The following is a 26,407-nucleotide window of genomic DNA, read 5'->3' on the forward strand; positions in this document are numbered from 1 at the left end:
CCCACGTACTGGTATTACAGACGTGTGCCACCAGGTCCAGTTTTTTCTTTTTTTCTTGTGGTACTGGGGATTTAACCCAGGAGCATACTATCTCTGAGCTCTACCCATAGCCCTTTTTAATATTTGAAACAAGGTCTCATGAAGTTACTGTCCACTGGTCTTGAACCTGAAATCCTCCTGTCTCAGCTTCCCCAGTTTCGGGGTTACAGGCATGTGCCACCATGTTTCAGCTTCATAAACTGGCCTCTGCGCTATGGACACACCATGGACACAAATCTGTCAGGCAATCACAAGTTTCCTTTCAGTGAAATAAACTCAGAACAGCTGGGAGCACCTGCAGCATTATAAATGGAACATATTCCTCTTCTCTTCCCAAGCTCATTTCTAACCTTTCTCCTAATTAGTTTCATAAATTTAAGGCAGAAATCCAGGTCACTTGGTGGCATAATTATTAAAGGCTCTTGGTGTGTGTGTGTGTGTGTGTGTGTGTGTGTGTGTGTGTGTGTATTATGAGTATTATCTTAAAACCTTTTAATAGAAAGTCAGTTATTTAAAAAAAAATCAACCCACAACTTTCAGGACTTTTACCTCTAGGACTAAAACAAAGATGTGAGCTGAGAAATTTGGTCCTTATTTTTTTGGTGTCTCAGAAGAAGTATTCCCTAAATATGGCTTTCAATTTTCCAGTTGCAACAGAGCCTTCTTGGGCCCAAGCACTGTACCCTGCTAGAGTTTTCTTCTTAAGGAATGTTCACTTTCCTGTATTTCCTTCGTTAAAAAAGGAACAAGATGAACCCAGTGTGAGCTGTGGCCCTTGTATGCTAAGATGCGAGCGTTCCCATGGAGACTCCAGAGTGAGGCCCCGCGGTCCCTCCTGCCCTCGTCCCTTCTGCCTCTCCGCCTTCCCCCTCCTCCTCGGTGACCACTGCACTGGCCTCCGCCACCTCTTCCACCATGGTCACCTCGGCTCCGTTGGGCTGCTGCTGGGCCATGGCCTCCAGCCGCAGGCGATACTCCTCCGCCTCCTGCTCTTTCTTCAGGAGTTGGTGTCGGTATTCCTGGGCTCTTCGATGCGCTTCCTGGAGCTGCTGCTGTAGTAACTCTCTTTCTCTGCCTTCCTGTAAACCAAGGCATCACCAGGTAAGAATTCCTCATCACAAAATCCAGAAAGTAGACAAAAAGACGAAGAGGCACCAGGTCTCAAGAGCTGTGGCTTCGGGTCTTCCTCTTCTCTCCATCACTGCTGAAAGAGCATTACCTTGCCTCCCTCCACACTGCCTGCCGACGCTGCCATCTTCGGTTTCTTTGTCAATGGCAGCTTCTCTGCTTCCTCCTCTTCTTCTTCCTCAATTATAGTCTCCTCTGCAACCTGCCCGGCAGGTACAGTTAGAACTGCGAGTCAAAGGACACCAATTGGAAGTGATTGAGTACATGGTAAAACAAATAGGTTTTGCTTGCCTTTAACCAGAAAACAAATCAAACATATTCTCTTTCTTTTTTTTCTTTTCTTTTTTTTTTTTTGGTAGTACTAGGGACTGAACCCTGAGACATTGCAACTCCACACTACACCCCCTGCCCTATTTTATTTTTATTTAGAAACAGGGTCTCCCTAGGTTGATGAGAGTGTTACTGTTTGCTGAGGTTGTCCTCAAACCTGCCATCCTACTGTTTCAGCCTCCCAAGCACGGGGATTACAAGTGTGCGCCACCACGCTGGGCAAATAGATTCACTTTTTTTTTATATATATATATATGTTGTTTTTTATATCTCTTAAAATTTTAGGATTAAATGGTAAAGCATGGCCCAGGAGAAACAGAAGAGATTAAACAGGAACTAAGAAGGGATTAAAAAGGAAGGGTATAAACCAGGTGTGGTAGTGCACACTTGTAATCCCAGCACTTGAGAGGCTGGGGATGTAGCTCAGAGGTAGAATGCCCCTTGGGTTCCATCCCCAGTACTGCAAGGCAAAACAAAACAAAAATAAATAAATAAAAATAAATAATAAAATAGGGCTGAGGGTGGAGCTTGGAGGTAGAATGCCCCTGGTTCAATCCCCAGTTCCACACACACACACACACAAAAGGGGTGGGGAGGGTATAGATTTCCAGGCTCACAAGTCACAGAGGTAAATCCCAGGTGTTAGACTCTCTCTCTTTCTTTCTTTTTTTTTACAGTACTGGGAATTGAACCAAGGGGCATTCTACCACTGAGCTACACCCCCAGCCCTATGTTTTAGTCTTTTTATTTTTGAAACAGGGTCTCACTGAGTTGTGAAGGGCTTTGCTAAGTAGCTGAGGCTGTTTGAGAATCATAATCCTCTGGTCTCCGCCTCCTGAATGCTGGGATTACAGGCATGCACCACCATGCCTGACCTTTTTCTTTTTTTAGTACTGGGAATGGAACCCTGGGGCATTCTACTTTTTAGCTACACCTCCTGCCCTATTTTTTTTTTTTTTTTTTTTGCGGGTCTAGGGATGGAACCCAGGAGCATTCGACCTCCGAGCTACAGCCCCAGCCCTATTTTTTAGTCTTTATTTTGAAAAAGGGTCTCACTGAGTTGCAGAGGATCTAAGTAGCTGACACTGTCTGCAAACTGCAATCCTGTCTCACCCTCCCAAATGCCGGGATTACAAACACCATGCCCGGCTTTATTTTCATTCTGTATTTTGGAACAGGGTCTCACTGAGTTGGGGAGGGCTTCACTAAGTAGCTGAGGCTGGCCAGGAACCTGGGATCCTGTCTCAGCCTCTCAAGTACTGGGGTTAGAGGCGTGCACTTCCATGCCTGGCTGCTATTTGTCTTAATGCCTCAGTTTTAGGGAGTGTGGAGTATCTGAAATGTCTTTTAGTAAACAGTTGCCTACCAGGATAACTCACCTTGCTGTCCATCCTGCATTGTGACAATGAACGGCTGCCCAACGCCTCCAGCAGGGATTGCAGTTTGGATATTACCCAGAGATACTCCATCAGTCACGATGGTGATGACCCTCTGGCCTCCACTCCCCATCATCTGCTGGACTGAGGAGTCAACAGAATTTCCCTCTATGATTTCTTCTGAATTGGCTAGGAATGACAAAAATAAATTTGAAAATTCAGTCATTTGGTATTGAGGCTTGACCTCAGTGAATTCTACCTTAGAGCTACACCACAGCCTTACTTACTTTATTTATTTATTTATTAACTTATTTATTTTTGTGGTACTGGGGATGAAACCCAGGGGCATTCTACCTTCAAGCTACAACTCAGCCCCATTTTTTATTCGTTTTTTGAAACCGGGTCTCACTGAGTTGCAGAAGGCTTCACTAAGTAGCTGAGGCTGTTCACAAACCATGATCCTCCTTTCTCAGCTTCCCAAATGCTGAGATTACAAGCATGGGGCACCACGCCTGGCTTCTTACTTTATATTTTATTTGGAAATAGAGTCTCACTAGTTGCTGGGATTACACGTGTGCACCACCACGCCTGGCTCCGGCTTTATTTTTGAAACAGGATCGTGTTAGTCTCACTATCTGCTGATGCTGTCCTCCAACCTGACTATCCTATCTCAGCCTCCCAAGTACTGAGACTACAAGCGTGGGCCACCACACAAGGTTTGTATTCACACTTCTTTTTTTGGTAGTATGGGGATGGAACAGGGACATTCTACCTCCCAGTTATACCCCCATCCTTATTTTAATCTTTTAAATTGAAAAGGGGTCTCACTAAGTTGTGGAGGGCCTCACTAAGTAGTTGAGGCTGGTCGCGAACCTGTGATTCTCATGTCCCTCCCAAGTACTGGGACTGCAGGTGTGCACCACTATAGCTATATTCATACCTCTTAAAACCAACAAAAGCTAAATGTTATAGCTGAAAGGGTCTTGATCCATAACCCAATCTGACTGTCATACCGGAGAGGAGGAAACTAAGACCTGGAGAAGTGACTTATCCAAGGCCAAGGAGCAAAGCAGAAGAGCAAAGGGCACATTTGACACATTGCCTCTCCCTCTGCACCACGCCTCCCACTCCTGTGCATCTGAGAACCTTCCAGCCAGAAAAGTAGGCCTGCACTCAGAGGAATGTTCTCACCACCAAAACGTCACTGGCAGAAAGAAATCAGAGCAATCTGCTTTCATTGATGACAGAGCAGACTGCTATATATTCCAAAAAGATTTCTAGATGACTACTGAGCCCTGTCCATGACTACTTGTCCCTGCCTATGTGAAGCCCTAAAACTTATCCTTTGGTGATCACGAGCTCTGGTAAGTGACTTGGAAAAAAATAAAACTTTTCGGAGCCTGCCGGGTGGTGAGACCGGTGCCAGGGCCTCGGAGGCTGGGATCGGAGCTTGCTGGGTGGCAAGATCGGTGCCAAGGCCTGTGAGGCCGGGATCAAAGCCTGCCATGTGGTGAGGCTGGGGTCAGGGCCAGCGAGGCCAGGATGGGAGCCTGCTGTGAGATGAGGCCAGTGCTGGGGTCAGCAAGGCCGGGATCGGAGCCTGCCATCCGGCAAGGCCAGTGTTAGGGCATTTGAGGCTGGGATTGGAGCCTGAAGTGCAGCATCCACAGGGAAATATCACAAAAAAATAAAAAATCAGCTGGGCGTGGTGGCGCATACTTATAATCCCAGAGTTCGGGAGGCTAAGACCGGAGGATCACGGTTCACGGACAGCCTCAGCTACTTAGTGAGGCCCTCTGCAACTCAGTGAGACCTGTTTTCAAAATAAAGAATAAAAAATAGGGCAGAGGGTATAGCTTGGAGGTTGAATGCCCCTGGGTTCCATCCCCAGACTCACAAAAAGAATTAAAAAATTAAAAAATCAGATGCTTTCCCTAATATGTAAAAACTAGGGAGAAATGGGTAATAGGAGGAACTCTAGTTGAAGAAGGGGCCCTATAGAGGAGCAATCAAGGTGACCTACCTGTGGGGATGGGAGGGGGAAGATGGAAACTCTTTAAAGCACATGATGTACTTAAACAAACATATCAATCACTATTCAAGCATGGGATCGAGGAGGGGGAGGGAATGGGATGGGGATCGGATAAAGGCTAATTGGGTGATGAGTGCTTGTGTATCCTCACAAGTCTTGTATTCCATTGAGATGTTTGACTACAATGCACCAATAAAAATATATTAAAAAATACTTTTTTTTGTTTGGTGTGCTGCTGAGATTTGAACCCACAGGGATTCTACCTCACAGCTACACTCTCAGCCCTATTTTTATTTTGAAACTAAGTTGCTGAGGGTCTTGCTAAATTGCTGAGGCTGGCTGCGAACCTGCAATCCTCCTGTCTCAACCTCCCCAGTACTGGGATTACAGGCGTGCATCACCGCACCGGGTTGAAACCTTTTTTAAGTATCTGCCCAACTCCATTGGGTATGCCAAAATGATATCTCCAGGAAAAATAAAAGTAAAGCTTTTAAGTGCAGAGGATATGAGAGTGAGAAAGGTTACACACACACACACACACAATGGTTTTTTTTTTTTTTTTTGGTGGTACGGGGGACTGAACCAGGGGTATTCTACCTCCAAGCTACATCCTCATCTTTATTTCGTATTCTTTACTTTGAAACAAGGTCTCATTAAGTTGTAGACGGCCTAATAGTAGCTGAGGCTGGCCTCCAGCCTCAATCTTCCTGTCTCAGTCTCCCAAGTACTGGGATTACAAGAGTTCCAAATATTTTAATACTTTAATACAAGATATGTAGGTATTACTTTAAATAATTTTTTTTTGGTATTGGGTTTTTTTTTTTTTTTTTTGGTGGTACTGGGGGTGGAACCCAGAGGCTTTCTACCTCCAGGCTATACTCCCAGACCTATTTTATTTGGAAACAAGGTCTCACTAAGTAGCTGAGGCTGGCTTCAAACCTGTGCGATCCTCCTGTCTCAGCCTCCCAAGCGCGGGGATTACAAGCGTGCACCACCACGCCCGGTATTGGGGTTTGAACCAAAGACATTTTACCTCCAAGTTATATCTGCAGCCCGATTTTATTCCTTTTTTGGGAACAGGATCTCACTAGCTTTCTAAGAGCCTCACTAAATTGCAAAGGCTAGATTTGAACCTGTGATCCTCCTGTCTTGGTCTCCCAAGTACCAAGCGTGCAACACCATGCCCAGCTTGAATCAGTTTTTGATGCCATTTGTCAAAACGTAGACTATCTTGAAAACAACCTGCTAACCTAAGGATAAAGTTTCAACCTGAAAAAAGCGAAGTCTGGGTGAACAAGCTTCAAACTGTAAAAATACAAAGAAGCCAGGATTGGAGTGCATGCCTATGATTTCAGGGAGGCTGAGAAAGGAGGGTACGAGGACAGCCTCAGCAAGAAGTGAGACTTTCATCAACCAAATGAGACCCTGTTTTAAAAACAATATAAAGTAAGGCTGGGGGTAGAGCTTGGGGGTAGAATTTCCACCGGGCTCAACCCTCGGTACCACAAAAAGAAAAAGAGAAAAAGAGAAAAATCTGGTGTGATCTGAACCACGCATATGGAAAAGTTTATAAATGTTCTGATCACATAAGTGTGTATGTGTGTGTAAACACACACACACATACATATGTACATGTATACATATACTTTTTTTTTGAGGTATTGGGATTGAACCCAGGGACATTCTACCTCTGAGCTATACCCCGAGCCCTATTTTTATTCTTTATTTTGAAACAGGCCCTCACTAAGTAGCTGAGGTTGGCCAAGAACCTGTGATCCTCCTGTCTCAGTCTTCTAAGTATAGGGATTATAAGCATGTGCCACCTCACCTGGCTTACATATACATACTTAGTGGCACTGGGAATTGAATCCAGGGGCTTTCAACCTTTTAGCTATACTGCCAAACTGGTTTTATTTTATTTACTTATTTTTATTGGGAAGCAGAGTTGAGGCTGGCTTTGAATCTGTGATCTTAGCTTCCCAAGTACTGGGATCACAGGCATGTGCCACCACACTTGGATTTTCTTTATTTATTTGTAGTATGAGGAATTGAAACCAAAAATTCCCTCTGAATTACACTCCCATCTCTGTTAATTTTTATTTTATTTTATTTGTGGGTCTGGGGATGGAACCCAGGGGCATTCGACCTCCAAACTATACCCCCTGCCCTATTTTTTATTCTTTATTTTGAAACCGGGCCTCACTGACTTGCAAAGGGCCTAAGTAGCTGAAGCTGTCTGTGAACCGCAATCCTCCGGTCTCAGCCTCCCAAATGCTGGGATTACAAGTGTGTGCCACCACGCCCAGCTTTTTTTTAAATTTTGAAATAGGGTCTTACTGGTTGTGGTGGTGCATTCTTGTAATCCCAGTATTTGGGAGACTGAGAGAGGAGAATCGTAGATTTGTAGCCAGCCTCAGCAATTTAGTGAGACCATGTTTCAAAATAAAAATACCTGGGCATGGTGGCACATCCTTGTAATTCCAGTACTTGGGAGGCTGAGACAGGAGACTTGCAGGTTTACAGCCAGACTCAGCTACTTAGTGACTTCTGTGCAACTTAGTGAGACCCTGTTTCCAAATAAAGAATAAACAAAATGGGGCTGGGATGTAGCTCGGTGGTAGAAGGCCCCTGGGTTCCATCCCCAATATCACACACACACACAAAAAGCAAGGTTGAGGTAGAATTCCCCTAGATTCAATCTCTAATACCAAATAAAAATCACTTAGCTTAAGGTTTGTGATTTAACTTATTTAAATAAGTACTGATAGTATATAAAATGAAGGTCACTATTGCCCCCTTGTGGATAAGACACAGTCATCCTTCACTGAGAAGATATATTTGCATTTATGGCTATCATTTAAGCCCTGTTATAAAATGGTCACATAAGCTGGGCATGGTGGCGCACGCTTGTAATCCCCGCGCTTGGGAGGCGGAGACAGGAGGATCGTGCAGGTTTGAAGCCAGCCGTGCTGGCTTAAGAGACCCTGTTTCCACATAAAAAAGTATAAAAATATGTCTGGGAGTGTAGCCCATGGAAGTGTAGCCAGAGGTAGAAGGGCTTCCAGGAACCCCAGTACCACCAAAGAAATAAAGTGCTGAGGGTATAGCTCAGAGGTAGAATGCCCCTGGGTTCCATCCCCAGTACCGCAAAAATAAATAAAATATAGGGCTGATGGTGTAGGGGTGTAACTCGGAGGTAGAATGCCCCTGGGTTCCATCTCCAGTACCACACACACACACACACACAAAAGAAAAAGAAAAAAGAAAAAAAAAAAAAGAAAAAGAGAAAAGGTAGCCAGGCGTGGTGGCGCACACTTGTAATCCCCGCACTTGGGAGGCTGAAACAGAAGGATCGCACGGGTTCGAAGTCAGCCTCGGCTACTTAGTGAGGCTCTCAGCAACTTAGTGAGACCCTGTTTCCAAATAAAATATAAAAAGGTCTGGGAGTATATCCCAGAGATAGAAAGCCTCTGGGTTCCACCCCCAGCACCACCACCAAAAAAAAAAAAAAAAGGTCTTACTAAATTACTAAGGCTGGCTTTAACTGGTGATCTTCCTGTTTCATCCTCAAATACTAGAATTATAAGTGTGTGCAATCATGTCTTCCTATTTTTATAATTTATTTTTGTGGTACTGGAGATTGAACCTGGAGCATTCTAATTCTGAACTATACCGTCAATCCTATTTTTATTTGGAAGCAGGGTCTTGCTAGGTTAATGAGAGTCTCTCTACTTGCTAAGGCTGACTGTGAACCTGTGATCCTCCTGTCTCAGCCTCCTAAGTACCAGGATTACAAGCGTGCCACCATGCCTAGCTTATTTTTTTTAATTTTGAAATAGGGTCTCACTAAGCTGCTGATGTTTGCTGTGAACCTGTGATCCTCCTGTCTAACCTCCTAAGTACTGGGAATGCAGGTGTGCATCACCATACCTAGCACACCTCTGGGTCTTTACGACCTGCCTTCTCACTTTTTTTTTGAGGTACTAGGGGTTGAACCCAGTAACATACTATCTCTGAGTTATACCCCCAGCCTTTTTTACTTATTAATATGGAAACAGGATCTGAGTTGTTGAGGGTCTCACTAAATTGCAGAGGCTGTCCTTGAACCTGAGGCTCTCTTGTCTTAGCCTCCCAAGTGCTGGGATTACAGGGGTATGCTACCACACCCCGCTTATCTTTGACTTTCAGATAGGATCTCTAAATTCCCCTGGATGGTCTGAAACGTTCTATCCTCCTACCTCAACCTCCAGAGTAGCTAGAATGAATGACAGGTGTGTGCCACTGAGCCCAGCCAGTTACTTAAAAAATTTTAAGTGAAAATCAGAAAAAAAAAAACCATGAGTCATATTAAAAAATTTATTTAAATGAGAACACAATTTCCTCCGTCAAAAAAACACAAATTTGGCCGGGTGTGGTGGTGCATGCTTGTAATCCCCATGCTTGGGAGGAAGAGACAGGAGGATAATGGAGGTTCAAAGCCAGCCACGCTGGCTTAAGAGACCCTGTTTCCACATAAAAAAAAAGTATAAAAATAGGCCTGGGAGTGTAGCCCGTGGGAGTGTAGCCGCAGGTAGAAGGGCTTCCAGGAACCCCAGTACCACCAAACAAACAAACAAACAAACAAACAAACAAAACCCCACAAATTTGTTGAGGCTGAGACCGAAGGATCACGGTTTGCAGACAGCCTCAGCTACTTAGCGAGCCCTTTGCAACTCAGTGAGACTGCGTATTCTACCTTTGAGCTATACCCCAGCCCTAATTTAATTTTTTATTTTAGGGATTCTGGGGACAAAACCTAGAGGCATTCTACCTCCTAGCTACACCCCCAGCCCTATTTTTTTAGTCTTTTTATTTTTTTGAAACAGGGTCTCACTGAGTTGTGAAAGCTTTTGTTAATTAATTAGCTAAAGCTGTCTGAGAACTATGATACTCCTGTCTCAGCCTCCTGAATGCTAGATTACAAGCGTGCACCACCACACCCGGCTTTTTTCTTTTTCTTTTCTTTTCTTTTTTTTTTTTGTGGCACTGGGGGTGGAACCCAGGGGCTTTTCTACCTCCAGTCTATACTCCCAGACCTATTTTATACTTAATTTGGAAACAATCCCTATGTATAATTTTCCTTTCCCCAAAAGAGAGTGTCATGACTTTAAGATCTATCATAAACTGAGTACAGTGGTACATGCCTGTAATCCAAGGGATTCTGGAGGCGGAGGCAGGAGGATCATAAATTTGAAGCCAGCATTGTTGACTTAGCAAGACCTTATCACAAAATAAAACTTTTATAAAAATGAATGAGAGTGCCAGGCATGGTGGTACATGCTTATAATCCCAATGCCTGGGAGGCTGAGACAGGAGGATTGCACAGGTTTGCAGCCTTAGCTACTTAGTGAGGCTCTCAGCAACTGAGACCCTGTTTCCAAATAAAGTATAAAGTAGGGAGTATAGCCCAGAGGTAGAAATGACCCTGGGTTCCACCCCTAGTACCACCAAAAAAAAAAAAAAAAAAAAAAATAGCTGGGCGTGGTGGCACACGCTTGTAATCCCTGTGCTTGGGAGGCAAAGACAGGAGGATCACGCAGGTTCAAAGCCAGCCTCACTGGCTTAAGAGACCCTGTTTCCAAATAAAAATATAAAAAATAGGTCTGGGAGTGTAGCCCAGAGGTAGAAAAGTTTCCAGGAACCCCAGTACCACCAAAAAAAAAAAAAAAAAAAAAAAAAAAAGGATGGGAGTCAGGCATGGTGGCACATGCTTATAATCCCAGTATGTGGGAGGATAGGAGGATTGTGGTTTGCGGCCAGTCTCAGCTACTTAGTGAGGCCCTCTACAACATAGTGAGACCCTGTTTCAAAATAAAGGATAAAATATAGGGCTAGGAATGTAGCTTGGAGGTAGAATGCCTCTGGGTTCTATCTCTGGTAACACAAACAAACACACACACAAAAAGAAGAATAGAAAAAGAAAAGAGAAGAAAAATAAAAGGACGGGATGCAACTCAGTGGCAGAGCACTCCTGGGTCAAATCTTCCCTATATACATATGTGTAAATTAATTAATCAAGTATAATTCTTTTGTTTGGTGAATATTTTTATTTAAAAAATTTTTTCAGCTGGGCATGGTGGCACATGCTTGTAATTCCAGCATTTGGGAGGCTGAGACTGGAGGATCACGGTTCACAGACAGCCTCAGCTACTTAGTGAGGCCCTCCGCAACTCAGACCCTGTTTCAAAATTAAGAATAAAAAATTGGGCAGGGGGTGTAGCTTGGAGGTCGAATGCCTCTGGGTTCCATCCCCAGACCCACACGAAAAAAAAATTTTCTACTACTAGGGATGGAACCAGGGACATTCTACCTCTTAGCTATATCCTAGCCCTAAAGCTCTATTTTTTATTCTTTTTTGTTGCTGTTGCTTTGTTTTGTTTTTTTTAGTGGTACTGGGGTTCCTGGAAACCATTCTACCTCTGGGCTACACTCCCAGACCTATTTTTTATATTTTTATTTGGAAACAGGGTCTCTTAAGCCAGTGAGGCTGGCTTCAAACCTATGCGATCCCCTTGTCTCCACCTCCCAACCCCTGGGATTACAAGTGTGCACCACCATGCCCGGCTATTTTTTATTCTTTATTCTTTTTTTTTTTTTTTTTTTTTTTGCGGGTCTGGGGATGGAACCCAGGGGTATTCAACCTCTGAGCTACACCCCCTGCCCAATTTTTTTTTTTTTTATTTTGAAACCGGGTCTCACTGAGTTGCGGAGGGCCTCACTAAGTAGCTGAGGCTGTCTGAGAACCGCGATCCTCCGGTCTCAGCCTCCCAAATGCTGGGATTACAAGCATGCGCCACCACGCCCGGCTCTATTCTTTATTCTGAAGCAGGGTCTCACTAAGTTTCAGAGGGTCTCACTAAGTAAACTGAGGCTGGATGTGAACCTGTGATCTTCCTGTCTCAGCTTCCCAAGTACTGGGATTACAAGCATGTGTCACCACACCTGGCTTAATACTTTTTTTTTTTTTTTTTTTTTTATACTGGGGACTGAATCCAGAGGCATTTTATTTCTGAGCTATTTTTATTTTGAAATAGGGTCTTGTTAAACTGTTAAGTGTCTGGCTAAATTGCCAAGGCTGGCCTTGAAACTGTAACCCTCCTGTCTCAGTCTCCTAAATCCTGGGATTATAGGCATGTGGCACTGTGCCTGGCTGTTTGGGAAAAATTTTTTTTTTTTTTTGCGGGTCTGGGGATGGAACCCAGGGGCATTCGACCACCGAGCTATAACCCCTGCCCTATTTTATTTATTTTTATTTTGAAACCAGGTCTCACTGAGTTGCAGAGGGCCTCACTAAGTAGCTAAGGCTGTTCACAAACTGTGATCCTCCAATCTCAACCTCCTGAATGCTGGGATTACAAGCGTGCGCCACCACGCCCGGCTCTGTTTGGGAAATATTTTAATAAATAAGTGGGTATTTTGTCAGACAGGATATACATTCCTCTCGAGCAAAACTTGCAGTTCCGTTCTTGTTTAAGTCTAAGATCCCCGCTGCCGTATCAGATGTTACCTGAGTTGGTTCTGGTGCCTGCTGAGGGAACGAGGCTGGCGAGGTTCACGACCTCTCCCGAGGTGAAGATGAAGGGGGCAGCCACAGCCAGGGGCTTAGTCACAGGGCTGGCGCTCTCGGGGTCAGCAGTCACCTGATTCTGCATCGCTTCCTACCAAACAAGAAAGATTTCAAGTCAGCTGCTTATAGCTCAGCTCTGTAGTTACTGAGCAGCCCCCTCACCCCTGTGCGTTATCAAGTAGAACTGCTTCCCTGCGTGCAGAGCTCACTCCAAGGCCACTGCTTTTTTTTAAACCAGAGCAACAGAGATGGTAGGTGGTTTCCCCAGACTTCTCTCTACCTGAGAAAAGCAAAGGTTTATTTAAAAACTTCTATTTATTTATTTATTTATTTATTTATTTATTTATTTATTTATTTATTACGGTACTGGGTGAACCCAGGGGCATTCTACCCCCAAGCTATACTCCCAGCTCTATTTTTCAGTCTTTATTTTGAAACAGGGTCTCACTGAGTTGCAAAGTAGTAGCTGAGTAGCCGAGGCTGTCCCACAACCACGATCCTCCTGTTTCAGCCTCCCAAATGGTGGGATTACAAGTGTATGCCATCAGGCCAGCTGAAACGTCTAGATAAGTCACTTAAAAACCTCTTAGATTTTCTTTTTATTTTTATTATATTTTATTTGGAAACAGGGTCTCACTAAGTTGCTGAAAGCCTCACTAAGTAGCTGAGGCTGGCTTCGAACATGTGCGATCCTCCTGTCTCAGCCTCCCAAGCACGGGGATTACAAACATGCACCATCATGCCCGGCTAACCTCTTAGATTTTCTAAAGTTATATTTACTTGTTTGTTTTGGTGCTGGGGATTGACCCCAGGAGCATTATACCTCTGAGGTACACCCCCGGCCTAATTTTATTTGGAAACAGGGTCTCACTACGTTGCTGAGAGCCTTGTTAAATTGCTGAGGATGGCTTTGAACCTGCGATCCTCCTGTCTCAGCCTCCCAAGTACTGAGATTACAAGCGTGCACCACCGCACCTGGAGCTTTATTTTTTGTTGCAAAATGCAGGAACTGAAGGGTCTAAAAACTAACTTATAGCACTAATATTCTGTGATCAATTATCTACAAGTCAATGTGCTAGCAAAAGCTCCCTGTAGAGAACCTAAAGAGAAAAACATCCTCTAGGGTTTGTCCAACTGCTTGTTCCATTCTGTCACGAAAGAAATTCCCAAGGGAATATGTAACAAGCAAATAAGTGAGAGCCAGATTTTAAGGTCTCTTGCCATATGCTATACTTTTGCTTCAAGAGATATTTGCTCAATTTTGGTAAAAAGATGCTTATCTTTATTTTATTTATTTTTTTTCTTTCAGAAGTTTTCTACAGATATGATCACTATTTAAAAAGTCCAGTTATGAAAATTCAATTTGTAATAAGAATTACAAATTGAAGAGGATAGTCTTTAGGGAGCCATCTGTCAGGAAAAACAAACAAAAATCTGAAAATGCAGCAGAAATGGCTATTTTTCACAAATAATTTTCCCCTCAAATAAAAACTTCAATTGAAACAGATTAGCCATTCTCTGGATACTGTTAAATTCAGTCTATCCCCCCTCCCCCCGCTGTAGTACTGGGGATTGAACCCAGAGGCATTCTACCTTCGAGCTACACCTCTAGCCCAATTTTATTTCTTATTTGGAAACAGGGTCTTGCTAAGTTGATGAGACTATGACTGCTTGCTGAGGCTGTCCTGGAACCTGTGATCCTCCTGTCTCAGCCTCCCAAATACCAGGATCACAAGTGTGCACCACCACATCCACCTAAATTCAATCTTTAATGCACCACTTTTTTGGTGTGTGTGGTACTAAGGATTGAACCCAGAAGCTTTCTACCTCTGAGCTATACCCTCAGCTCATTTTACATTTTTGGTTTGGAACAGAGTCTCACTAAGTTGTTTCAGTGGGCCTTGAAGCTTTGAGCCTCCAGTCCCAGCCTGCCAAGTACTGTGATAACAGGTGCACCACACCGGCTCTGCCACTGTAACCTCCCACTCTCACGTCCTTGGTGGGAGCCTTGTAGGCACTGGCTCGGCCTAATCAAAGTCCCCATATAGTCACTGAGCATCATCTTCTCTCTCCAATCTGTGTGCCACATGCCTGTGTGTGTGTGTGTGTGTGTGTGTGTGTGTGTGTGTGGTACTAGAGATTGAAACCAGGGCATTTTATCTCTCAGCTATACCCGTCCTATTTTTATTTTTTATTTTGAAACAGGCTCTCACTAAGTTGCTAAGGGCCTAAGTTGCTGAGGCTGTCCTTGAACCTGTGATCCTCCTGTCTTAGTCTCCCAAGTACTGGGATTACAGGCGTACGCCAACCATACCGGCTACAGTCATCTTTCAAAAAATATATAATCACATCAATCCTTTATTTAAAAGCTTCTACTGGCTCCCCACTGCTCATATAATTCAATCCTTCACAAGGCATGTAACACTCTTATGTTTATTTTTTTGGTACTGGGGATGGAACACAGTTATATCCCCAACCCGATTTTATTTCTTATTTGGAAACAGCGTCTCACTAAATTGCAGAGAGCCTCGCTAAGTTGTCAAGGCTGGATTTGAACCTGCGCGCCTCCTGTCTCAGTCTCCAAAGTACTGAGATTCCAAGTGTGCGTCACCACGCCTGGCTCACAACGTACATTTAGAACCCAGCCTGCGTCTTGCCACATACCACTTGCAAACACTACTTTCTTTGCGTATTCTCTGCAAAATTGCTTATATTTTTTTGTGAACATTCCATGTTTTTTCACACGTTATTCTCTTTTCTTTTTTTGGTACTGGAGATTGAACCCAGGAACAATCTACCCCCAAGCTACACCCCTTGCCCTTTTATATTTTGTTTTGAAACAGAGTCTCACTGAGGCTGGCCTAAACTTGTGACCCTCCTGTCTCAGCCTCCTAAGTATTGGGATTACAAGCATGTGTCACCATGCTTTTTTTTTTTCTTCAGAATTGAGGATGGAACCCAAGGGTATTCTACCTCAGAGCTATACCCCAGTCCTATTTTTTTTTTAAGGTACTGGGGATGGAACCCAGGGGCATTGTACCTCCAAGTGACATTCCCAGCCCTAATTTTTATTCTTTATTTTGAAACAGGGTTTCATTAAATTGTGGAGTACCTCACTAAGTATCTGAGGCTGGTCATGAACCTGCAATCTGCCTGTATCAGCCTCCAAAGCACTGGGATTACAATGCCACCAAGACTGGCTTTTGTCTTTATTTTTAACAAGCCGGGCGTGGTGGCGCACGCTTGTAATCCCTGCGCTTGGGAGGCTGAGACAGGAGGATCGTGCAGGTTCGAAGCCAGCCTTAGCTGGTTTAAGAGACCCTGTTTCCAAATAAAATATAAAATAGGTCTGAGAGTGTAGCCCGGATGTAGAAAGCCCCTGGGTTCCATCCCCAGTACCACCAAAAACAAAAAACAAAAACAAGCTATAACAAGCAGGGCCATCTTCTATTAATTTTTTTCTTTTTTGTGTGTGTGGAACTGGGGATAGAACCTTTGAGCTATACCCTCAGTCTTATTTTTTATTCTTTTATTAAAATTTTCAGGTCTAGGGATGGAACCCAGGGGCATTCTATCTCCGAGCTATACCCTCAGCCCTATTTTTTATTTATTATTTTGAAACAGGGTCTCACTGAGTTGCAAAGGGCCTCACTACGTAGCTGAGGCTGTCTACGAACTGCGATCCACCTGTCTTAGTCTCCTGAATCCTGGGATTACAAGGATGTGCCACCATGCCGGCTCTCCAGCCCTATTTTTTAATTCTTTATTTTGAAACAGGGTCTCATTGAGTTACAAAGGGTCTCAGTAAATAATAGCTGAGGCTGTCTGCGAACCACGATCCTCCTGTCTCAGCCTCCCAAATGCTGGGATTGCAAGTATGTGCCACCACGCCAGGCTACTATTAATTTTTATATCCCCCATCCTCTTGTTCCCTTATATACAAGTCTGTCTTAGGAAATTAATGGACAAAATCATCACAGCTCATTTTTAATTTGAGATGATTTCCTTATGTTCCAATATGTTTCAGAGCTATATTCTGTCTTATATCAGTTGATATACATTCAGAAAATATAAAAATGACTTTTTTTTTGCAGTACTGGAGGTGGGACCCAAGGGTATTTTACCTCAAAGAGGCACCCCCAGCCCTATTTTTATTCTTTATTTTGAAACAGTCTCACTGAGTTGCAAATGGCCTCACTAAGTAGCTGAGGCTACCTGCAAACCGCGATCCTCCTGTCTCAGTCTTCCAAATGCTGGGATTACAAGTGTGCGCCACCACACCCGGCTCAAAAATGACTTTCGATATTATCTGAAATCAAGTTTAATTAGAAAGAGAAATTTGGGGGAGGCTGAGAAAGAAGGAGTATAAATTTGAGCCCAGCCTGGGCAACTTATTAAAACCCTGTCTTAGCCATGTATGGTGGTGCACCCCCACAGGGTACACCCCCTGTAATCCTAGTACTTGGGAGGCTGAGACAGGAGAATGGCACAGGTTCAAAGTCAGCCTCAGCAACTTAGTGAGATCTTGTTTCCAAATAAAATACAAAAATAAGTCTGGGAGTATAGCCCAGAGGTAGAAGGCCCCTGAATCCTACCCTAGTAACACACACACACACACACACACACACACACACACACACACACACACACGTTAAAAAATAGGAATGGGAGCCAGGCGTGGTAGCACAAGCTTGTAACCCCAGCATTTGGGAGGATCATGGTTCATGGACAGCCTCAACTACATAGTGAGGCTCTTTGCAACTCAGTGAGACCCTGTTTCAAAATAAATAATAAAAAATAGGGCAGGGGGTATAACTCGGAGGTAGAATACCCCTGGGTTCCATCCCCAGTATTGAAAAAAAAAAGTTATTTTTGTTCTGGGCAAAACACTTTTTTCTTTTTTAATATAACATTATTTGAGCAAAGAAAGATTTCTAAATCAGGCAAACTTTAGAACAAGAAGAGGTTCAGGGAACTCCACTCTGCAGTGTGGGTACTGAGTATTTCTACAACACTGTTCTTTAATAACCATGAATAATTCAGGACTTCATAGCCTGTTTCCTGTTTTGTGACACTAGTAATAGTGCCCAGTGACAGACTACCTCTGAGCTACATTCCAGCCCCAATTTATTTTTTATTTTGAAACACCATCCCCCTAAACTGCTGGGGTTTTGCTAAGTTGCCTAGGCTGGCCTTGAGCTTATGATCGGCCTGTCTCAGCCTCCCAAATGCTGGGATTACACTTGTGTGCCACCATGCTGGGCTGCCTGGAAATACTACTCTTATCAGATAGGGAAAATTCAGTTGGGTTTTTTTCTTATTTGCAGAACTGGAGATTGAATCCAGAGGCATTCTATCTCTGAGCTATACCCCCAGCCCTATTTTTTATTCTTAATTTTGAAGCAGGGTCTCATTAAGTTGTGGAGGGCCTCACTAAGTAGCTGAGGCTGGCTGCGAACCTGTGATCCTCCTGTCTCAGCCTCCCAAGTATTGGGATTACAAGTGTGTCCCACCATGCCTCACTTGAAAATTCAGTTTTAACTCCCACAAAAAAAATTCCAACTGGGCGTGGGGGCGCACGCTTGTAATCCGAGCATTCAGGAGGCTGAGACAGGAGGATCTTGGTTCATGGCCAGCCTCAGCTACTTAGTAAGGCCTTTTGTAACTCAGTGAGACCCTGTTTCAAAATAAAGACTAAAAAATAGGGCTGGGGGTGTCACTTAGAGGTAGAATCCCTGCCTCTGGGTTCCATCCTCAGTGCTGCAAAAAAAATAAGTAAATAAATAAATAAAATTCTCAAACTTCAATTGAAGACGACTCTGGGAGTATCAAAGGAAAACCGTACCTGGAGTATGACCAGAATCTCAGCATTGTCTTTCTCCAGGGCAATGTCAAAAGCAGACTTATCAAATTTGCTGAACGCGTAAACATCGGCTCCGTATTTGACAAGCAGCTCGACCACGTCCCGATGGCGCCGCTCCGTAGCCCAGTGCAAGGCTGTCATCTTCAGCATGTCCTTGGCGTTCACATCCGCACCGTTCTGTCACAGACAAGCCACGTTTGCAACACACTGGGTATGGTGGCCCAGGGGCGAGAGCACATCACCAAAGGCAGAGGCCTCCACAGAGACTGAACGTACTTAAGTTTACATCACGTTTAAGGGCTAAGAGAAGACATTTCTCAAATTCTCCTGACTCCCGACAGACATGATGCCTTCAATGTGTGGGTCTTCTAAGGACACCACTGGGAAATTATAACAGATGGGAGAGGAAGGAGGAAAGAACAGATTTTTGCTGCACTTATTAACACAAAGCTGAGTGCCTGAAAAAAAGAGGCATAAGTACCGAGAATAACTGCAAAAACTGAAGAGAAATCAATAAAATCTGTTTAGCCTTTAAAAAATGAGAAAACAAACTTTTCATAGCTGTGATGACTCTTGAAGAAGAGGCAACTCAGTGCCCTAAAGCACTGACACTTAATCATCCCCAGCCCAGTTTCCTTCCACTACTTAAGAGAACAGGGAGGGAGACATCTTTTACCACGCGGCCCCGCCTCCATTCTTGCTTTACCCTAACAAGCAGTTCCACGATGTGCGCATGTCCATCAGCTGCGGCCATATGCAAAGGGGTCCTGTCCACTTTGGTCCGAGCATCCCTGCTAACGCCTGCTCGGAGGAGCACTTCTGCTGTGGAATAATGACCATACTGGGCGGCAAGGTGAAGGGGCGATGTTCCAAGCTGTAGGAAAATAAAACTCCCTGAGTATCTACTGTGTGCAGAGTCCTAGATCCTTGCTTGGGAGACAGGCATACAGACAAGAGTGAATTCTATGGCTCCCATCCTTGGAGAGAGAATCTGTTTGGGAAGATATAACTGCAGAAATGATCCAGTATAATTAATATACAAAGCCAGGTGTGGTAGTGCGTGTCTGTAATTCCAATACTGGGGAGGCTGAGATAAGAGGACTGCAGGTTTTTGGCCAGTCTCAGATACTTAGTGAGACCCTATTTCAAAAATAAAAAATAGCTGGGCGTGGTGGCGCACGCTTGTAATCCCAGCATTCGGGAGGCTGAGACAGGAGGATCGCGGTTTGAAGACCGCCTCAAGCTACTTAGTGAGGCCCTTTGCAACTCAGTGAGACTCTGTTTCAGAATAAAGAATAAGAAGTAGGGCTGGGGGAGTAGCTCGGAGGTGGAATGCCCTGGGTTCCATCCCCAGTACCGAAAAAAAAAAAAAAAAAAAAAAAAGCCGGGTATGGTGACACATGATTGTAATCCCAGCATTTGAGGTTGGCCAACAACTTCAGCTACTTAGTGAGGCCCTTAGCAACTTAGTGAGACCTGTTTCAAAATAAAAATAAAAAATAGGGCTAGAGGTATAGCTTGGAAGTAGAATTCCCCTGGGCTTCATCCCCAGTACCAAACAAATAAACAAACAACCAAACAAACAGCCAAAAATAAAAAATAGATCTGGGGCTGGGCGTGGTGGCACATGCTTGTAATTCCAATATTCAGGTGAACTGAGAACGGAGGACTGCAGATCACGGACAGCCTCAGCTACTTATTGAGGCCCTCTGCAACTCAGACCCAGTTTCAAAATAAAGAATAAAAAATAGGGCAGGGGGTGTAGCTCGGAGGTCGAATGCCTCTGGGTTCTACCCCCTGGCCCATAAATAATAAATAAATAAATAATAGGGCTGGGGTATAGCTCCAAAGTAGAATACCCCTCGGTTCAATCCTTAGTACCACAAAAAAATAAAAAGAGCCAAGGGTATAGCTTGCAGGTAGAATGTCCCTGGGATTTGAGCTTCAGTTCCACTTAAAAAAAAAAAGATCAATCTGAGTCAGGGACAGAGGAAAGAGGTAGGTATGTTCAAAAGAATTGTTAGGAAAAGATCAGAGATTAGAAAGTTACGTGTGGATTTTTTTCCCCCTGGTACTGGAGATGTTCGGAACCCAGGGCATTCTACATCCAAGCTACACCTCCAGCCCTATTTCTTATTCTTTATCTTGAAGCAGGGTCTTACTGAATTGCAAAGGGCCTCCTTCACTAAGTAACTGGGGCTGTCTTCAAACAGCGATCTTTATTTTGAAACAGGGTCTCAATGAGTTGCAAAGGGCTCACTAAGTAGCTGAGGCTGGCTGTGAACCTGAGAGCCTCCTGTCAGCCTCCCAGGTACTGGGATTACAAGTGCATGTCACCACACCCGGCTTACATGTGGAATTTGGGGTCAGATTTGATTGGCCAGACCTTTTGCCACAGTAAAGCACAACACATGATTGATAAGTGGCAGTAAAGATTTAGCAATGAGCCAGCCATGGTGGTACACGCCTGTGATCCCAGTACTTGGGAAACAGACGAGAGTGCAGGTTCAAGGCCAGCTTCAGCAACTAAGTGAGACCCTGATTTAAATAAAAAATAAAAAGGGCTGGGGGTATAGTTCAGAGGTAGAATGTCCCTGGATTCAATCCCCAGTAACACACGCAGCACTGGTGTGCCAATAGTAGCAAGCAAGTCTGTGTGGTCTCAAGGGAACCCTTGTAAGGGCACCTCTGAGCACTGGATTGGGAGCGCTTTCCTTCTTTATATTATACTCTGTGTTAAGCCTATTCTGTTTATTCTTGCTCTTCAGATATTGAGCCTCTGTGCCTAACGGGGTTGAATCCATATTTCTCTCTTCATGTTTACTGACAGAATGATTGTACCATCATTCTACTGCAGTGCTAGGGATGGAACCCAGGAGCATTCGACCTCCAAACTACCCCCAGCCCTATTTTTTTATTCTTTATTTTGTTTTTGTTTTTTGGTGGTACTGGGGTTCCTGGAGTCCTACCTCTGTGCTACACTCCCAGACCTATTTTTTATACTTTTTTTATTTGGAAACAGGGTCTCCTAAGCCAGCGCGCGCGCGATCCTCCTGTCTCCACCTCCCAAGAGCGGGGATTACAAGCGTGCGCCACCACGCCCGGCCTTTATTCTTTGTTTTGAAACAGGGTCTCACTGAGTTGCAAAGTGCCTCACTAAATATTAGCTGAGGCTGTCTTTGAACCTCGATCCTCCTGTCTCAGCCTCCCGAATGCTGGGGTGACAAGCGTGCCTTCCTTTTCTGCGTGTTAATGAACTGCTAAGCACCTGCTGGCCTCTGAGGTTATGAATCATCACCCCATGAAGTCACTTGCTTATCAAAACTGTTAACATCAGTCCGTGCTCACAGATCTGTGACTGGTGAGAAGGTCACGTTATCACTTGGCCCAGGAGCTTCTGAAACACCCCGATCTCTGAGCTGCTGGTCTAGGCTCATTAAACTACACCTTCCTCTTAAATGTTTCTAAGAGCGGTAAAGGAAACAAAAAAGCGATTCTTCCACATGGACCAGGACATACTAGAGAAAAGGGAACAGAGTTGATTACTTTAGCAATACACTCTTGGGATTGGGGTATAGCTTAGTGATAGGCCACTTGCCTAGCATACACAAGACCCCAGGTTTGATCCCCAGCACTAAAAAAGAAAAAAAAAAGTAAATAGATGAGATGGGGAGTACTCAGGGTAGTATGGCCGTAGACAGATGAAGTAAACTAAAATGCACTCTTATTATACTGATTTCAATTTCTAGATTATCACGGAAGCCTATACCCAAGTACATTTCAGAGAGAATTAAACATTTAGGAAATACTCTTAAAAGCACCATAGAGGATCTTAAGTATACAACATCTTACAATGACCACTTTTATATATCACAGAAGGCTCTTGCAATTTAGAAAGCTAAAAGAAAACCACATATTCAGGTGAGACAAAGAAAATAATACTCTGAGCCGGGCGCGGTGTACATGTCTGTAATGCCTGTACTTGGGAGGCTGAGACAGGAGGGTCCGGTTTGAGACCAGCCAGAGCAACTTAGCGAGACCCTGTTTCAACATAAAAAATAAAAAGAGCTTGGGGGGTGTAGCTCAGAGGAAGAACACCCCTGGATCCCATCCCCAGTACCCAAAACAGAAAACTCTTACAAGGGGGAACAAGGTAGAAGGGGAATGAAGAAGAGCCAGCAACGTCTACTTAGCCTTTCACAAGGAGGCTGGCGAGGGCAGCGTGGGGGCGCGGAGGCCCCGGCTGGCTTACCCAGTCGGTGGTGAACGGGGCACCATTGGCCATCAAGGCTCGCACTTCATCATCCTGGCCTTTTCTTGCTGCTTCCAGCAACCTCTTCCCCAAGTCCATCAAAGACATCTTCATGCATAGGAACAGAAGTATTCAGGTGCCTGTAATTAACACACAGCAGAGCTGCCTGTAAGATGGCTTTAGGACACTTCTTGTGGTATGCAAGTACCTATGCATATTCAATTGGTACTCTGAATAAGTAAAAAAATAAGTAAAACAGAATAAGTAAAAAAAAAAAAAAAAAAAAAAAAGGTGGGCTGCTTTCTTTCTATCTCATCTAACACAATCTGCGATTTGAGGATGCTTCAGGTCCTGAAACATTCAACCTCTGGAAAAATACTTTGGAAATATATATGCAATGCTACAACCTTTGGAGGTTTTTTTGTTTGTTTTGGGGTTTTTTTTTTTGCACTATTTGGGATGGAATCCAAGGGCATTCTACCTCTAAGCCACACCCCCAGCTCTATTCTTTATTTTGAAACAGGGTCTCACTGAGTTGCAAAGGGCCTAAGTAGTGGAGGCTGGCCGCAAACCACGATCCACCTGTCTCAGCCTCCCGAATGCTGGGATTACAAGTGTGCACCACCGCGCTCGGCTTTATAATTGCATATTTATTTATTTATTTTTGTGGGACCCAAATTATTATTTTGTGGAACCCAGGGCACTATAGCCCCGAGCTACACCCCCAGTCCTATTTTTTATTTTTTTATTTTTGAAACAGGATCTCACTGAGTTGCAAAGAGCCTCACTAAGTAGCTGAGGCTGTCCCTGAACTGCAATCCTCCTGTTTCAGTTTCCCAAATTCTGGGTTACCAGTGTGCACCACCACGCCCAGCAACTTTTGTGTGTGTGTGTGTGTGTGTGTGTGTGTGTGTGTGTGTGTGTGTGGTGTGTGTGTGTGGTATTGGGGATTGAATCCAGGGGCATTCTAACTCCAAGCTACACCCCCAGCCCTAGTTTTATTCTTTATTTTGAAATAGGGTCTACCTAATGGGAGGCCTCACCATTAGGCTGCTACAACATTTCTAATGTAGGGAATCAATGAAATAGCATCTCATCCTCTTGAAATGACCAATGGAGCTGGGTGTGGTTGTACACACTTGTAATCCCAGTACTTGGGGGGCTGAGTCAGGAGGATCATGGGTTCAAAGCCAGCCTGAGCTACTTAGTGAGGCTTTCTGCAACTTAATGAGACCTAGTTTCAAAATAAAGAATAAATTGGGCATGGTGATGCTCACTTGGAATCCCAATACTTGGGAGGCTGAGACAGGATGATTGCAGGTTCATGGCCATCCTCAGCTACTTAGTGAGACTCTCTGCAACTTAGTGAGACCCTGTTTCAAAATAAAGAATAAAAAAATAGGGCTGGGAAGGCCAGGTACACGCTTTATGATGGCACACACTTGTAATCCCAGCATTCGGGAGGCAGAGACCAGAGGATTGCAGTTCGTAGGCAGCCTCAGCTACTTAGGCCCTTTACAGCTCAGAGAGACTCTGTTTCAAAATAAAGAATAAAAAACATAGGGCTGGGGGTATAGCTCAGAGGTACAATGTCCCTGGGTTCCATTCCCAGTACCACACACACACACACACACACACACACACACACACACAAAAAAAAAAAAAAAAAAGGAAGAAAGGAAGGAGAGAAGCTGGGCATGGTGTATGCTTGTAATCCCAGTACTTGAGAGACTGAGACAGGAGGATTGCAGGTTTGAAGTCAGCCTCAGCAACTTAGTGAGACCCTGTTTACAAATATAAATATAGGGCTGAAGGAATAGTCCCGAGGCAGAAGGCCTCTGGGTTCCACCTCCAGTACCACCCCCCCCACACACACACAAAATAAAGAAAAAGAGAGAAACAGAAAGAAGAAAAATAAAAGAGAGAAACGGAATAAGAGAAAGAGGAAGAGAGAAAGAAAATAGATGCTTTAGAACATTTCCACTGGACTGGGTGGATCTAATGATATGATGAAAATATAGTCCCAAATGGCCAAAAACATTGTGAAATTGTTGAAGGTACGCCACAGACTGATTGAGAGGGAGGGAGAAGCCGGGTGTGGCGCACTCTTGTAATTCTAGCACTTGGGAGGCTGAGACAGGAGGATTGCACAGGTTCGAAGCCAGCCACATCTGCTTAGTGAGGCTCTCAGAACTTAGACCCTGTTTCCAAATAAAATATAAAATAGGTCTGGAGTACAGCCCAGAGGTGGAAAGCCCCTGGGTTCCACCCCCAGTACCACAAAAATTTTTAAAAATAAAAAAGGAGAGAGGGCACATATCAGGAATCAGCTAACAGGGAAGTCTTTATGAGAAATGGGAGAGGAACGAGATCACTTAAGGAAATCTGCAAGAATAGGAGAAAGTAAGCCGGGCTTGGTGGCGCATGCTTGTAATCCCAGCATTCGGGGGGCTGAGACATGAGGATGGCGATTCGCGGACAGCCTCAGCTACTTAGTGAGGCCCTTTGCAACTCAGTGAGACCCTGTTTTAAAATAAAGAATAAAAAAAAGGGCAGGGGGGGGGTGTAGCTCGGAGGTCAAATGCCCCTGGGTCTTATCCCCAGACCCAAAAGAAAAAAAAAAAAAAAAAAAAAGAACAGGAGAAAGCAAAAGGGATGAAAACAGCAACTGAAGAGTCCACAGTCAACTGTTTTTTGTTTTGTTTTTTTGTATGGCACGTGTCTTCACCGAGCTGCCAGCTGTACAAACAACCGTGCAAGAACTGAAGAAGGCGGTGGTGGCGTGGTGGCGCGCGCTTGCAATCCCCGCGCTTGGGAGGCTGAGACAGGAGGATCGCACGGGTTCGAAGCCAGCCTCAGCTACTGAGTGAGGCTCTCGGCAACTTCGTGAGACCCTGTTTCCAAATAAAGTATAAAACAGGTCTGGGAGTGTAGCCCGGAGGTAGAAGGCCTCTGGGTTCCACCCCAGCACCACCAAATAAATAAATGAAAAAGGAAGAAGGTGCGGCCTTCCCGCACACCGTCCTTCAGGCCGCCGAGCCCACTGGGCTCTCGGACCCCGCGAGCGCCGTCCGCTCCACCTCGGGGCGCGCGGCTCGGCTCTCGCAGGTCTGTTCCGCGCCCGCCCGCCCGCTCCGCCCGCTCCGCGCGCCCCCTGGCGGCCGCCCGCGCCGCCCGCGCCCCTCCCCGCCCGGCCCCCTCCTCCGCTCGCGGGCTCCCGCCGTCTCGGCCCTCACCTCCTCGCCGCCGGCCGCGCGGGCGCCGGGCCCGCCAGCTCGTCCCCGCGGGCCCCTCTGGCTCGGCCCCCGTCAGTGGCGGGTCCTCTTTGGCTTTTTCATATCTGCATACTTGGGGGCCTTCACCCCCCCTCGTGGAGCAATGGAGGCCGCAAAATGGCGGACCCGGAAGTGCGGGCCACCGACGCGGGCCCCGGCGGAGGGATCTGCGGCGGCGCACGCGGGAAAAGCTCACATTTTGGTGCGGGCAGCACCGGGACGCGCCCGCGGGGCGCATTCTTGCCCCCGGCCCGGTCTTCCGGCAGCTTCTGGAGCTGGGAAGTTGGTTTCGGAGGAATTCTGGGAGAGACTATTTGATGGGCGGAGGGTTTTGGGCGACGCGCCGTGTAGTTCCGGCGGGGACGCACCCGCGGCTTGTTTGGGCGCCAAGAGCCCGACCTGACTCCGGGGCCTGGAGCTTGCCTGGTGCGCGGTCCTTGGCCGCCTCGCCTGGGGTCCAGCGCGGGAGTGGACGGGGAGGCGCTGTTTCCTTGCCCCTTCCTCGG

At 45.2% G+C, this 26,407-nt stretch overlaps 1 protein-coding gene across 5 annotated transcripts; it reads right to left on the reverse strand.

Annotated features, from left to right (window-relative positions):
* Positions 1 to 821: 821 nt before the first annotated feature.
* GABPB2 (GA binding protein transcription factor subunit beta 2) lies at positions 822 to 22,734 on the reverse strand (the record flags this gene model as incomplete). 5 transcript variants are annotated; one of them, XM_080690414.1, is made up of 7 exons in its annotated part: positions 822 to 1,118; positions 1,259 to 1,392; positions 2,877 to 3,062; positions 12,452 to 12,602; positions 18,357 to 18,551; positions 19,081 to 19,248; positions 22,627 to 22,734. In XM_080690414.1, the coding sequence occupies 7 exons, from the start codon at positions 22,732 to 22,734 to the stop codon at positions 822 to 824; spliced, it is 1,239 nt and encodes a 412-aa protein (XP_080546540.1). The 5 variants fall into 5 exon arrangements, with proteins under 5 accessions (XP_080546540.1, XP_080546539.1, XP_080546538.1 ...); XM_080690413.1 differs by having other exon boundaries at positions 2,877 to 3,128; XM_080690412.1 differs by having other exon boundaries at positions 2,877 to 3,128; positions 19,081 to 19,293.
* Between the last annotated feature and the right edge of the window lie 3,673 nt (positions 22,735 to 26,407).

This window comes from Muscardinus avellanarius (assembly GCF_963383645.1).
Source record: "Muscardinus avellanarius genome assembly, chromosome: 3".
Taxonomy (NCBI): domain Eukaryota; kingdom Metazoa; phylum Chordata; class Mammalia; order Rodentia; family Gliridae; genus Muscardinus; species Muscardinus avellanarius.